Here is a 14,968-nt window from a genome sequence, read left to right on the forward strand (position 1 = left end):
TGAGGAAATGAGAGTTCCCTGCTAACAAGATTTTTAGACAGGTCTGGAGTTTAGGAAATAAAACACAGATCAATACAGGTCATAATAATTTGGGTGTGTTCGAACCTGTTCTTCAATCATCACCTGTTTGTCTGTCTTCTCACACACCACCTGGATCACCTGATGTGACATTTTTGATGATTAGTTTTGTATGAATGCCTTAAAATAGTAGCAGGTGTGTTGTGAGTTGTTACATGTATAATTATAATACACAGTTGTGGTGGTGTTACTATTGTTGGCGTTAGAAAATAAAAACATTTGTACACCAGTGCCAGGGTTACCTGAATCATGGGTGTTACTGCTTTTGCATTTCGAGTTCCTTGTTTATCTACAATCGACTCAAATTCCACTGAGGCCTTGAATCATGGAAGGATTAATTTTACACCATACAAACAGTGCCATGATGGAGCCCAAAGGAAGCAGTGTTAAGCTTTTCTGTTCTTTTTCTGTCCAACGCCCAATGAGCATTTGTTTTGATGCTTAATACATTTTGCTGCTAATACCTTTGTGGCAAGTGATTTTGCTTGTTTTAGTTCAGTAAAAGCTCTCAGTACTCATTCACAAATGCTATATGAGTTGTATAAATGGACTCTTGTACAGATATGTGATCATTCAAATTTTTTATATAAAATGTAATCCAGGCAGCACATTTCCCCAAACATACTCTAATGAACAGGAAATAGCTGTGCATCAAGGTGATTTTTCTGAGAAAAGGTTTGACTAGTCAGAGTAGAACAAAACCTGTCTCATAGAGTGAAGGGTGGACCAGTTTCCTCTGGTTTACGCCCCTGCTGTCAAAGTGTCTTTGAGAGTCCTTTATGTGATGTTTTGATGTGGAACTAACAATCACTCTCAAAGAAAAAAACTGTTGTTTTTATGGCCACACCCAAACCTTAGCTGACCTGCAATGATCAAAATGTCAGATAGCATGACATGACAAGTACATGCAACACAAACACACCCCCTTATATGGCTCCTTATAAATACAGAGTGAACACACGTTTGACACAAGTCGGTTTCCTCTCTGCACCAGGTATGTAGTGGCTATTCTCGATTATTTGTAACGACTGCTAGGAACCTAATGATTCGGATTTTAATATCCTTTTCCCATTTTTTATTCTTCCAGGAAAATACTTTCTACTGCACTTGTCAACAAGACAAAATGAGTGACCGTAAGGCTCTTTGATTAATTGTTATATTTTCAAAGACACTTGTGGAACAGTTTTCCATGTGGGATGCTGAAAAACGTCTAATTATTACTTTAGACTGGGAGGTCTCTACTCTAGTGCATTGGTGCAATTGTTACAATGGTCACTTTACTTTATTCCATCTGTATGCACACATTTTGACTTTGGGCATAATATAATCAGTTTTCATTTTTCCGTTGTCTTCATTTGAAAAGATGCATGTATATAGATATATATTTGCACAACTTGCACAAAAGTTTGGTTCCCAGGAATTCAAATATTTCACACAACTGCAGTTGAGTTAAGGGGAGAAAAAAAGCACTAAAAAAATGCTCAGGGGAATGCCCTGTGTGGCTCAGACCTTTTTTCATTCCACGCTGCAGTATTGGCTTAAATTCAACAAAGATTGTAGATGTTTTTCACAACTGCCCATTTGCAAATTCTTTTGACACATTTGATTTTAGTTCATGTGCGATTGCTCTATTAATTTGCACATTTTTAACTTTGTTTTTTGTCTTCCTATCACAGAAGGCAAAGCGGTGAGTCAGTTTTGTTTCCTTACAGTGCTTTATACCTGTGACTAACTGCATGATAACATGTGTGCTTATGAAGCTGTTTCCCTCTATTAGGAGGAGAGGGGAAAGAAGTCAGATGAGGAGGAAAGCTCTGGGTCTGAGTCAGACGGAGTAAGTCACTTTTTTTTTTTTTTATGTGTGCTCACTGGCTGATTCAGTAATTTTGTAGCACCCTTGAGCTAATTTTCCATTATCTTTTATAGAATGGAGGAAGGGTGAAAAAGGTAATGCTTTTATAAGCTTTTTGTATTAAAATTATACAGCATATTATTTGTCTGTCTTTTCGAAAATAGAGACGGCCATTTTTCTTATTGATGTTTACAGGGGAAAGGAAAAGGGAAAAACAGAGGCAAGGGAGGACAAGGACAAGGACAAGGACAAGGACAAGGAAAAGGACGTGGACAAGAAATGCGTGGTGGTGGTCCGTGATGAAGGAATCTTTTAATTACCTTTCTGTGATAATGATTGTACAGAATTAAATATATCTGTAATAAACTAATCCAGAAATAGGCAAGACTGGTTTATTGTTTCACGTTAGTGACAGACCCTATATTAACACCTTTATCCAAAACAGATGCATGTGATCTTTTATAGTTCATTGTCTTAGGTACATCATTTAATTGTTTAATTTCTATTGGCCTCTATAATTTGAAGGTAAACATGAGTATTTCTGGTTAATCCACAAACATAATACCTTTCTCTTCACAATATACTGCTCAGTGGCAGTTGCAGTGATCCAACCTTTAAAATTAGACTGTTTCTATCTTTCAGTTAATATATTTCAGCTGAAGATCATACGCATACAAAATTGTTCCTTACAGGTTAATGACTGTGTCTTGGTTCACTGATTCCCCTTATTCCACCCCATGGCACGTATGTGTCACATCTTTGAGTGTGCGTCTGAACACTCAAGTGAACAACAGCACATTGGTTTCCATAGTGATGCGATGACTGATGTGATGGGCGATGCAAGAAATTGACTCCCATCCCAGTAAACACTGTTGGAAAATAGGATATTTAATCAACTAATACCATGAGTTTATCTTGAAATTCATTATAGAAGTTGTTTCCTAATTGATATGTGACATAAAAATGCATTTAGCTGGAAAACATTTTTTCTTCATTCAGGTGTTTCAACAAGTCACAATGTCTCATTCAACATTTGTGCTGTGGAAAGAAAAAGTTGTTGTGATCACGCTCACCTTCATTACTATTGAATGGATGCTTCAGCAATCATCACTCACTATCTAGAGATCAACAAATGTATAGTAAGCACAACAACTCAATATGTACTCTGATATTTACTACTAAATATTCAAAGATTGAGTTGTCACATACTCAGATTTAAATATGTGCAGTAAAGAGGAGGTACATTCTTAAGGACGCACTCAAAGGCTAATGTGAGATAATTATTCAAATTTGAGTAAAAATCAGGATTGACATAAATAAATATAAAGGATAACACGTATTTTAAAAATATATAAATATATAATATAATATTTGTAGTCAGACTACAATTAAAAGAAGAAATTGTACATGCTCAGAAACAGATACTCTGGACATAATATAATAAAAATAATCTTGACTGCAGACAAAGACATGGAAGTAGCAGAATAGTAAGAAAAAATGTTCAACAAATACAGTAAAAAAAAAAATTCTAATCTCCAAAAATTGTAAAGAAGACTTTATTTGATCTTTTTCTGACAGAAAAGTCGAAATCACTGACTTTCAACATCATGACAGTTCATTTTCACAGCAGTGCAGATCCAGCAATGTTAGACAGAGTTAGAAAAGTCAGTTAGAATACAGGACATTTGACAGGTTTTAGTCACAGTATTGCTCAAGTACCGCCTCACGATTGTACGCCTCTGCCAACCAGACAAGTTGCAGGAAATATGATCACAATCTCCTCTTCCTGAGTTACAGTGTTGAATAATGTGGCGTTGTGATGTCACAGTTAAGTTGACCTTTGACAATTTCGATATAAAATTTCATAATTTTATCCTATTGGACATTTGCGTTACAGTGTGTAATAATTAGCACAGGAATTCTTGCGTTATGGCCAAAAACATGTTTCGTGAGATCACAGTGACCTTGACCTTTGACGACCAAATTCTAATCAATTCATCGTAGAGTCCAAGTGACATGTTTGTGCCAGATATGGCAATGAAATTCCCTCTGGGCGTTCCTGAGATATTGCGTATATAGAATGTGAGGTCACCGTTACTTTGAACTTTAACCTTTGACCTCCAAAATATAAACACTTGATCTTTGAGTCCAATTGAATATTTGTGCCAAGTTTGAAGGGATGCCCTTGAGTGGTTCTTGAGATATTGCATTCATGGGAATGGTATGTAGATACAGACAACCCAAAAACATAATGCCCTGGCTGTTGCTGGTGTGTTGGAATAATCATTAAACCTTTTGTAAGGCCCCATTATTTTTATGTTAAGACTTGTTGAAGACAGCGGCTTGGAGGCGATCGCCTTGTGCAGTGCATACAAAACATACGAGTAGTAAATACTAGTCATTTGGAGTTTTGGAAAGGGAAAATACAAGTCGGGTTTGTTTATGCACAGTGAGCAAAGTAACTTAAAGATCTGTCAACAGGATACTTTCCCCTTGCAAAAAGTCTATCACAGATTTTCAATCTCTGGGGAATGAATGGTCCTGTGATTAATTAAGCTGCTTGATTTGCCCATCAGCCGCCCTCTGGGCAAAGCAAATCAATTATTTACAGATGTCAGTGTCTGAGTGAAAAACAACAAAGAAAAAGCACCAGCAGACGAGCTTGAGGCACTTCCAGTCATTAGTCCATCACATTTCATTAAGGCTCAGTAGGGGAGGGGCGCTGGGCCACAACTATACACTGAGGAAGAGAGGAAACAGAAAGGGCAATATACAGTCATGATCTGTGACCACCAACTATGAGATTTATACACGTACATCTTAACTAGCCTCCTTACCATCATATAGTCCTGTTTTAGAAGAGCCCATTGACCTGTTCAGTCTCAGGGTCCAGGTCAATATCATAGAAACAAGGCCTGGTGGGCAGACCGGGGATCGTGGGCATCTAGGATAAAGACACAGACAAAGAAAGGCGTTTAAATGACAAACACCGTCAAGGAAAACACTGAGCAGTCATTGCACCCATACACTGTACACACAGAGAATGCAAGCTGAAAAATGTACTACTACTCTCACAATCTACTTTTATGATGTGGTAATTTTCAAGTGATGACATGTAGAGTAATTTCATTATCAGTGCTGTTTAATGAAGAATGAAACCATTATTTCTACAGTAATGTTAGGGTAAGTGGTTTGCAGCTGAGCCTTCTGCAGACACAGTAGATGGAAAATTACACAGATAAACAAAAACACAAATGTAATGTTTTGCAGGGTGTCATTTGATCATGTATGGATTCAGCCATTTACCTTCTACCTTCAGACAGTTGAGTTGAGTGCTACAAGTGTTTTATGAGCAGGGTACTGCTCCATAAGGAAGACAAATTAATGGGGAAAAAAAAGCCTACCGTGCCAACCAGTGGGAACAGAAAGCCAGCACCCACACTGGCTCGGATGTCTCGGATTGGCAGGATGTACCCTTTGGGCACACCCTTCTTGTCTGCCTCATGTGAAAGCGACAGGTGAGTCTTTGCCATGCAGATTGGCAAATTGCCAAAACCCTGATGGCAGAAGAGGACACAAAGGCCTATTCAAGCATTCACCATCCAATTATAGACTCTCCACTGATGGCTGCAACCAAAAGAACAGCCCTGACAACACAGATGAAACAAAAAAATAAATAAATAAACAGTTGCTGACCTGTTTGGTGTAGAGCTCCACCTTGTGTTGAGCATCTGGGAGAAGCTCAATATCATCTGCTCCGTAGATCTTCTGGGCAATTATTCGAATCTTATCAGCAATAGGGAGCTAAAGTGGAATTAGAGATATACATATGGACATCAGTGTATGTCTGCAAACCAATGACAAAACAGTAAAAATATACACCTTTTCTATCAAACTAATTCAAATACTAAATTTTTACCCAACAATCAACTACAGCAAATCAAGGTTAGAGGCCATACCTCTAAATCATAGAGGAACTTAAAGTTGCTGGGGGCCCCGGAGGCCCTCTGGACGGCCTGACCGAGGGCCACCGCGCCAGCTCCGCCCTCAGCCCAGTGGGAGCATCGCACAGCCTCGAAGGCTCCGGCGGCTTTGGCCATGCTGCAGACCAAGTCCAGCTCAGCCTCAGTGTCCGTCCTGCAAGAGAGATCAGCACAAGAAAGGCGGGATAAATAGACATAGAAAAATCTTTACTACATGTTATTAATAAATGACACAATGACTTTTACATCACTATTTATCACCTGATCTCTATACTGACATAATACATTTCTGCCTCAAGAAAGGTGATTATGTCTTGATATGAAAAGGAAGTGAAAAAAGATTCACTGTGTCTTGATTCAGTCTTCATTTTTGACCACTTGGGGGTAGCACAAACAAGCTGTAAACAACATTGTCATATTTCACCTTATGAGGTTGTTAACATGTTAGCCAACAGCTGCCAGCAGATATGAAGCAACATTAGCACTAATTTGGAATCAAGTTTCTGCCCTTCTGATGGATGTAAGACCAATAGTCACTCTCGTTGAGCTCTGTTTTTGCCATTTGATGCTCAGTTAAAAACAATAAAGTTGTGGCACAGAAATTAGTGGATCTGTCACTTTAAGTTGCCCTGTTGACATTACATATACTACAATCATTTGACCATTTAATAGTGTAAAAAATATTGATTTGTGCAGCTTTAAGTGAAATAAAAATGTCATCATCCATGACTTACTTGAAAGCATTGACAGCCACCACCACAGGCACACCAAAGTGCTGCGCATTCTCTATCTGTTTCCTCATGTTGCTGCAGCCCTTCTCCAGAAGCTCAAGGTTCTACATACAGGTACACACAAAACACACTTAAATAAGCTTATGAGCATGACGTTAAAAACAGCGATGTTCACTTCACATATTGTATAGTGCATAACAACATTTTGCATTACCTCCTCCACATATTCCTTTGGCAGTGGCATCCCAGCAGTAACCTGTACAGAAAATGTGTTCAATGTTTTACTTCAATTAATACTTCCAACAACTCACACAAGCATGACCATTTATTATGACTCCTACAACTGCGTGAATGAAGAAGTGAGAATATGAATGAGTTATTGCTTGAGAATGTCATGTAAAATTACATATAAAAGCAACTGTGGTTTTTCCAATAAAGTCACTGACCTAATCATCTTGTTATTGAAATCATAAGGAAAACTCAAGCAAACTCACCGTTGGTCCTCCTCCGTGCATCTTCAGGGCTCGGATAGTAGCCACTAAAACAACCACATGTGGCCTTAGGCCTGAGTAGCGGCACTTGATGTTGAAGAATTTCTCCATGCCAATGTCAGCACCAAAACCAGCCTCGGTCACTGTTAGGGATAATTGGCAGAGGTTATAATTGGATAATTGGAGGTTTTGAGGTGAAGAGAAGAGTGTGGGGAATACAGAGTAACATCGATCATTTTAACAAAAACCAAAAGGTCTGAGCACATTACTCCCATTTTATCATCTCTTCACTGGCTCCCAGTAAAACAAAGAATTGATTTTAAAATACTTGTCATTGTTTTTAAATGTTTTAATGGTTTAACTCCTTCCTATGTTTGTGACATGCTCACTAAATACACATCACAGAGATCCATAAGATCATCATATAAAAGGTCTCCTCACTATACCAAGAATCAACTCTAAATCAGCTCATGGTGCCGTCAGTCATTATGGTCCTCCTCTCTGGAATTCTTTACCATATGAATTACGGTCTGCTACAACAGTGTCTTCTTTTAAAAGTAAATTAAAAACATATCTATTTTCACAAGCTTCTAGTTAGGTTTAAGTGTGTCCTGGATCACTGATCAGGCACCAAAAAGTTTTATATATATATATATATATATATATATATATATATATATATATATATATATATATATATATATATATATATATATATATATATATATTTTAATGGTAGCAGCTCCCATAAAGCCATTTTCTCAGCTCACTTACCCACAAAGCCCTCAGGTCCAACCAGCTTCAAAGCTATTTTATCGGCCAGGATGGAGGAGTTGCCATGGGCGATGTTGGCAAAGGGGCCCGCATGGACAAACACAGGGGTTCCCTGTGGATGTATGTGATACAAAACCCATAACTCAAGGCATTGTCATCTCCCTGGCATACACACAAGTTTGAATCACAAACAATTTAGCAAAAAAAATAAACAGAACCGCTTAAAAACCAACAACAGCAACCATCAGAACAACATTTGTAAAAAGACTGAACTGGAAGTTAGTGGTTATTTTTTCTTAAATTTTAAAGTTTAAATTCACATGTTCCTAAAAGATCTAAGTGCTACCATGCAACACTTTCTGGTTTGTAAATCTCTGTACAGATTAGTGTGTATGCTGCATGTCACCCACCTCCAAAGTCTGCATCAGGTTTGGCTTTATCGCATCTTTCATCAGCACAGTTAGAGCGCCACTCACACCCTGTAAAGCAAAACAGTAAATTATAGGAGCCTCGTTCCACATATACTTATATATAAGGTCAGGCTATGAAGAAGGCTACAGAACACTGACCATGTCCTCTGTGGTGATGGGCTGTCCGTTGCGGCTGGTGGCCACGACCATCTTGGCGAGACGCTGACGCATATCCTCCAGGCTGCTGGTGAGGGCCAGAACCGCCATGATTTCACTGGCCACCGTGATGTCGAACTGGGCCTGGAGGACAAAGGGAGCAGGGCACCGTAAATACATGTCTCCTTATCAATAACGCAGTCGAGTTAAGTAGTGTGGAGTATTTTTTATTTTGCTCTGTCTAGGCTTAACTTTGCAATCCAATTGTTATATCCACTATGTGCATAATCTGTATGTGATCATAGCTTCTATCTGAACTTCTATGTTGCATTGCTATTTGCTTTTTTGATCCTACCACTGGGGGGCACCAAAGTCAATCACTTTCTAATATTACGCATAGAGACCTTTACTGAATGATAAATCACTTCTTTTCACCTCTCTTGTGTATCCCTTTTCAGTTGGAGACTGGCCGATGGTGATCTTCCTCAGGAATCGATCATTGGTATCCAACACTGAAGTGAAACACAAAGACCATATGAACATTAAATAAATTGTACATAAGGCTGGATCCAATATACAGCAGACATACTGAGGCACAAAACATCAAGAGTTTTGAGGACTAGCAGATGTTCATACCTCTCTGCCAGGTGACAGAGCCTGGGTCAATGTCCAGGCGGGCAAAGCGGGTGATCTCTTCTTCAGTCAGAGCGGAGGGATCCGTCTTCTCTATGCCCAGTCTCTACACATATACAGAAAACATTAATATTAAAAGGCACACTTTATCAATTATTATTATTTTTGGTGGGATTTTTGTGCTTTCATTTGATAGGACATTGGAGATAGACGGGAAATGACATGTCGAGTCAGTGACTTGCTGCTCAGTGCATCTGCGCCAATACGGTATGCGCCCTAACAACTCGGCTGTCGGGTCGCCCCTAAAGGCCCACTTTAACATGGACTGAGAGTACAGTCGAAACCTACAAGTCTGGGTATAAAATCACTTACTTTCAGTCTGTTGATCTGGATGGGTGAAAACTTCCTTTGTCCTCCACTGAGCGGCACCAAGCGGTTGTACAGAGCCTACACAGAGAAAGACAATGGTTTCAATACATTAATTAACATTTTTAAAAAAAAGAAAGAAAGAAAACACACCTGAAATAAAAGGTGAACCCACCTTGTCAGATTGTGTGGACTCGTGGAACATGCGGGCATCGATGGCAGCAGCCACCAAGTTGTTGGAAGCTGTGATGGCGTGAATGTCACCAGTGAGATGCAGGTTGAACTAAAATGAACAAATTTAATTAAATTCTATATTTTCTTTGTATTCTTATGCAATCAGCATGGTTTCTAACTTCAAACAGCATCGCAGTACCTCTTCCATTGGAATGACTTGAGAATATCCACCTCCTGCAGCACCACCTGCAGACAGAGGACAAAAGTACAGATTCATGAACCAGGATAACCTACCAGGTAACCTGCAAGCTCTTACTGAGTGAACATTATTCCAAAGTTCACCTTTAATGCCAAAGGTGGGTCCCTGAGAAGGTTGTCGGACACATGCAAACACATTGACGTTCATGTGGGCTCCCAGGGCCTGCACCAGGCCGATGGTGGTCGTGCTCTTTCCCTCACCCAGAGGGGTGGGTGTGATGCTACGGACAGAAAATATTGTTAGCACTGATTATATCTGCTGCACATTAATATGTGTAACTTTAAAAGCAAAAGTTTGACAGTTTTGGAATCATGCTTTTTTTGTCATCTGTTTATTATTACATACAAAAATTAAGGGAATTAATACACCCCCCCCCCGACATAAAACATAAAAAACAATAATGTGGTAAAACATGCAATAGTCCAGAGAAAAACAAACAGTACAGTAGTGCTGATAGCATACCCAGTGACCACCACATATTTGCCATCTGGTTGGCTCTGCAGGCGTTTGATGATATTCAGTTGGACCTTGGCCTTGGTCTTGCCATAGAGTTCCACCTCATCAGAAAGCAGGCCCACCTCTCTTGCTATACGGTCAATGTGCTTGGGCACACAAGAGCGAGAGATGACAATGTCACTGTTGGAGTGACAAAGACAACACACAAAATCTGAGCAAAAGGAAGAAACAGCAAGGACTTGAAGACAAAGAGCACATTCAGAGTTTTCTACGGGCTCCTCTTTCATGTGGTTTATTGAATTTAACAAACAGTTCAGCCCTTCAGTGACAATTAAAGAAACACATGACTAAGAAGAGGTGAGGTGAGGACACACACCTTGGCACGGGCTTCTGCAGGTTGAGTTTGGTGTAAGAAATGCTCCACTTCCCTGGTTGATGTCCCTCCAGGAAGCGCTTTGCACTCAGCACTGTGTTCTGTACACACACATACACAGGGTCAATCATTCAACATGTGAATTAAGGAAATTTTAAACAATGCAATTTCAATTATTTTAACCTTACATCCTGTGTTCTCACAACATAAATGAAAATAAGAAAATCTAAGATCATTTAGCTGCAATAAAAATGATCTAATCGTGTATTAAAATGATAAGAGGCACTTGAAAGATAAGGCTGGTTGAATAAATACTATAACATATACAAAAGCACCAGACAATTTAAGGAAATTCAGCTTTAATTAATGGCCACATAGCGTTTATTTCAAGATTAACTCTCCAAATGAACCTTACCGCCATCAGCATGGCGACAGTCATGGGTCCTACACCGCCAGGCACAGGGGTGATGAAGCCAGCCTGCTCCCGAGCTGAGGCGTAGTGGACGTCACCCACCACCCGCTTCCCACTGGCTTTAGTCTCATCTGAAAGAGACAGAGAGAAGCGTTAAATAAATACCACACGATTACCACCAGCTTCTACTGATTCACTTAAAGAAAACTCCACGGTGCCATGACTCAAGCAGAAGAAAAAAAGAAAAGCCTCAGAAATAGTCAGACCTGGGATGTGGTTGATGCCACAGTCGATGACCACCGCTCCCTTCTTGATCCACTCTCCTTTCACCATCTCTGCTTTACCGATGCCGACAACTAAGATGTCTGCCTTTCCCACCTGGACATGAACAGTGATGGACACGGATGAATCAATGCATAAATTAACAAGATAATATCATGTGCAACCCTGATTCTGGCTGTTGGTTATTATACAATTTCTTTTTAACTAAAGTCTAACTGATGCTCTGCTAGCACTGCTGTGAGACACACAACCACTGATGGGTATTATGATGATATATGGGACTGTTCCTCTAGGTGGGGTGAAGGTAATGCTGTTGTACCTCTCCAGCGAGATCAGCAGTTTTAGAGTGGCAGGTGGTGACGGTGGCGTGGCTCCACAGCAGCAGGTCATGCATTGGCGCACCCACAATCTTACTGCGACCGATCACTACCGCTCTCTTCCCTGCCACAGACACACCTGCAGGGAAGCATTTAAGCCATTGATTCATTCAGACCATGTGCAATTCTTGTTATTTCTTTTAGGGTGTTATTTTCTGAATTTACCAGTCTGTCTGATCAGCTCCATGCAGCCATTTGGTGTGCAGGGGATGAAGCAGTCGCCCAGGTCCCCGCGAGACAGCTTCCCTGCATTTATGCTGGTTAGCCTGCAAATGGACCGAAACACACAAGAAAACATTAAATATCATAAACTAACAATGTCTACAGATCTAAAGGTATCCAAGCTACAAAACACACCACCTTGCTCTAAATAGATAGAAAAAAATCTTTAAAGATGATCTTTAGTTTACGTGTGCTCTCACCCGTCAACATCCTTCTCTGGGGCCACGGCGTTGGTGACCTTCTCTGTGTCGATCTTGTGAACTGAGCCTAAGGGCAGCTGCACGATGAGGCCGTGGACAGACGAGTTCTCATTCACCTCTGTGATACTGTGAAGAATCTACAGAGAGACAGATGCCTTTACACTCCCTGAGCTGTATTAAGCACTAAAACAAAATCAGGGGATGGATGTTTAACTGTATAAACCTGTCCTCACCTCCTCTTCTGTTGCCGTCTTGGGAAGTCTCATATGTGTGGCATGAATTCCAATCTGCATTAAAAAGAGAGTTTAAGCCTAAAGCTGGGATTGATTGCTACAACGTACAGCACAATTATAGTTTACATATTGCATGTAAATGTCTTGTATACCAAAAAATAATCTTGTTACCTCTGCTGCTGCCTTCAACTTCATGCTGATGTACAAATTTGAATCATCACGGTCTCCAACCTGCAAAAATGTGTGGCATTACTTTGCCTGCCTGTATGAAGGAACGGGCCTTCTGCCATATAGATGGAGCAATGACCCATGATTAATCCCATCATGCACTTACCTGTAAGACCACCAGACCAGGTCTGAAGTTGGGGTCTTGAAGCTTCATCTGCTCCACATCCTTCTTCAGACGCTCCCTCACCTGCCTGAGAACACAAGACAATGGAATAAAACCTTACCGAGTTGTTTATCTCTGTGGATGCAGTATTATAAAAGGGAAGGGTTAGGACCGCATAGCACTAAAGCCACAAACATAAACCCATTTCCTTTCCTTCCAATGGTACACTTCAAGAGACGTGTGTTATCTTCGCCTTTGCTTTGTCTTTATTCTTTTAATGGCCTGGAGGCCGGGACACATTCCAATACTTTGTCTCAGCTGTGGCTTATCACATCACTCAACACAAAGTCAACTGAACCAATCAAAGGCAAAACCAGACAACAGTGATACAAAGTTAACTGGACTTAAGGAATTAATTCATAGGAATTATAATCATTTTAAGATCTGTCATGTCTGTCAACCCTTTGAATACTATTCATACAATAAATCACACTACTAATCTGATTTATTAATCTCATCCACTGGATGAGGATGAGAACAGAGTCACACAGAAAGCTCTAATGATAGACTGACCTCTGGGCATCACATGAACTTCATTTGCAGAGATGATGAAATGCACTATGTGAGTGATTATAAATGTGTGACACAATGGAGTGACACCAATTTGAACTTCCTTTTAAGTAATGTTTTTGCCCCAGTGACCTTTCAAGGAATTGTGTTTTATACTCAAACTGTTTTTTTGTCCAAAATAACCATAGTATGTCCAGTGATAACCTTGATCAAAACAGAGGACGATCGTAATGTCTTCATAATTTTGTTTTTTTAGGTACATTATTTTCCACACAACCTGCACCATGTTGCTTTTTATTTATTCGCTCAGGAGAAAATAGAAATCCCAGATGTCATAAAACCAATCCTAGCATATTGTATCATAGTAAGAATCCTTATCACAATGATAGCTGATAAAACAATTCCTGGTCACTGATCAACCAGTGCCATTATCCTCCAAACTACACTCCTGAAAAAAAGAGCCAGTTTCAGTCAATGTAGGTCACTTGTCCATCATAATTAATAGTACGTCAGTTTTTGTCCAGCTACAGAGAGGCTGTACACACAATTTGTGTTGCATAAAATAATTTAACTAACGAGTACTGTGAGGGGCAGCTAACAGGGTACGGGCTGTCATGTCTTGTGACAAGCACATGCAACTACATGTCCAGCACTTTTCAAGTGAGGGGGCAGTTTTGTCTCTCAGGCAAATATATCTGGACCTTCCAAACCTTTTGTTAATAGGCAATAAACAGTTAGGATTTATTCAAACTTTGAACTATAAAAATCACAAGGAAACGATTTGCAAATTGAACTGAAATATTTAAAAGGGAGTCAAATGAAGAGTTGTAACTAAAAAAGGTTAGTTTGGGGTTTCTGAGTTTCACAAGTTTATGTCAGGCTCACCATTTGATGAGGTCCCTGGACCTACAGGGCAAAGATCATATCACAACCCCACACACAGCTTCTTACATAATACTGCAGGTTTTACAATCATTCATTCCACTGTTTTCAATTAACCAACTTTATGGATTACCACCAAATTACAACTTTGACTATCATAAATCAGTCAACACATTTAGGCTGAGCTACATACCTGTCAGCAAACAAGTCTCCCATGCAGCTTGAGAAAGAGTCCACTGTGATTTCTCAGCTGGTTTTCCACAAATATCAGGGAAAACTGCTGGCACACTTCATTCACGTGGCCAGCACCATGTACAACCATATCAAACTACATTATGAAATTATTTTCTTTCGTCAACTCGGACAAGACCAGTTTCTTGAAATATAAAACCTGCATTTATAGTTGGATTAAGCACGGGAGTTGTTCATGACTCATGCAACGTAAATTTTTAAGTTAATGTAACCCAGGTGGCTAGTTAGCTGCGTAGTTAGCCACTACAAAGACACGTTTCGTTACACCTATTGGGTTGCATGCATAAACGTGCAGGATAAATTTTGATACTTACGCTGAAACCTCTTTCCCACTTATGATTTGAGCAGACATCTTCTGACCCTTGAAGTCTGTGCTCTGAGTTGCTGGTGTCTCCTGCACACTGTACGCCTGACAAAAAGAGGAGCGCGGAGACTGCTTCCAAAAACTAAAGTTTTTTCTAAAAACGTTAT

General features: G+C 39.8%; 1 protein-coding gene and 1 long non-coding RNA gene across 2 annotated transcripts; one reads left to right on the plus strand and one right to left on the minus strand.

Annotated features, from left to right (window-relative positions):
- The first annotated feature begins 1,246 nt into the window (after window positions 1–1,246).
- Window positions 1,247–2,311, plus strand: LOC130180481 (uncharacterized). The gene is made up of 4 exons (XR_008829411.1): window positions 1,247–1,765; window positions 1,856–1,912; window positions 2,005–2,025; window positions 2,126–2,311. It is a non-coding gene; the product is annotated as an uncharacterized LOC130180481 (long non-coding RNA).
- Window positions 2,312–3,470: 1,159 nt separating this feature from the next.
- On the minus strand, window positions 3,471–14,967 carry mthfd1b (methylenetetrahydrofolate dehydrogenase (NADP+ dependent) 1b). The gene is made up of 28 exons (XM_056392780.1): window positions 14,812–14,967; window positions 12,797–12,881; window positions 12,634–12,693; window positions 12,463–12,516; window positions 12,230–12,366; window positions 11,973–12,073; window positions 11,750–11,886; window positions 11,415–11,526; window positions 11,152–11,279; window positions 10,740–10,837; window positions 10,370–10,543; window positions 9,991–10,127; window positions 9,848–9,894; window positions 9,650–9,757; window positions 9,481–9,555; window positions 9,112–9,214; window positions 8,911–8,987; window positions 8,479–8,619; window positions 8,320–8,388; window positions 7,910–8,021; window positions 7,139–7,278; window positions 6,859–6,900; window positions 6,648–6,748; window positions 5,890–6,067; window positions 5,627–5,734; window positions 5,335–5,487; window positions 4,768–4,874; window positions 3,471–4,670 (listed from the first exon to the last, which is right to left on the minus strand). Exons 1-27 carry the CDS (start codon window positions 14,847–14,849, stop codon window positions 4,785–4,787), a joined length of 2,805 nt encoding a protein of 934 aa, XP_056248755.1. The 5' UTR covers window positions 14,850–14,967; the 3' UTR covers window positions 3,471–4,670; window positions 4,768–4,784.
- Window position 14,968: the final 1 nt, after the last annotated feature.

Source organism: Seriola aureovittata, chromosome 13 (genome assembly GCF_021018895.1).
Source record: "Seriola aureovittata isolate HTS-2021-v1 ecotype China chromosome 13, ASM2101889v1, whole genome shotgun sequence".
Taxonomy (NCBI): domain Eukaryota; kingdom Metazoa; phylum Chordata; class Actinopteri; order Carangiformes; family Carangidae; genus Seriola; species Seriola aureovittata.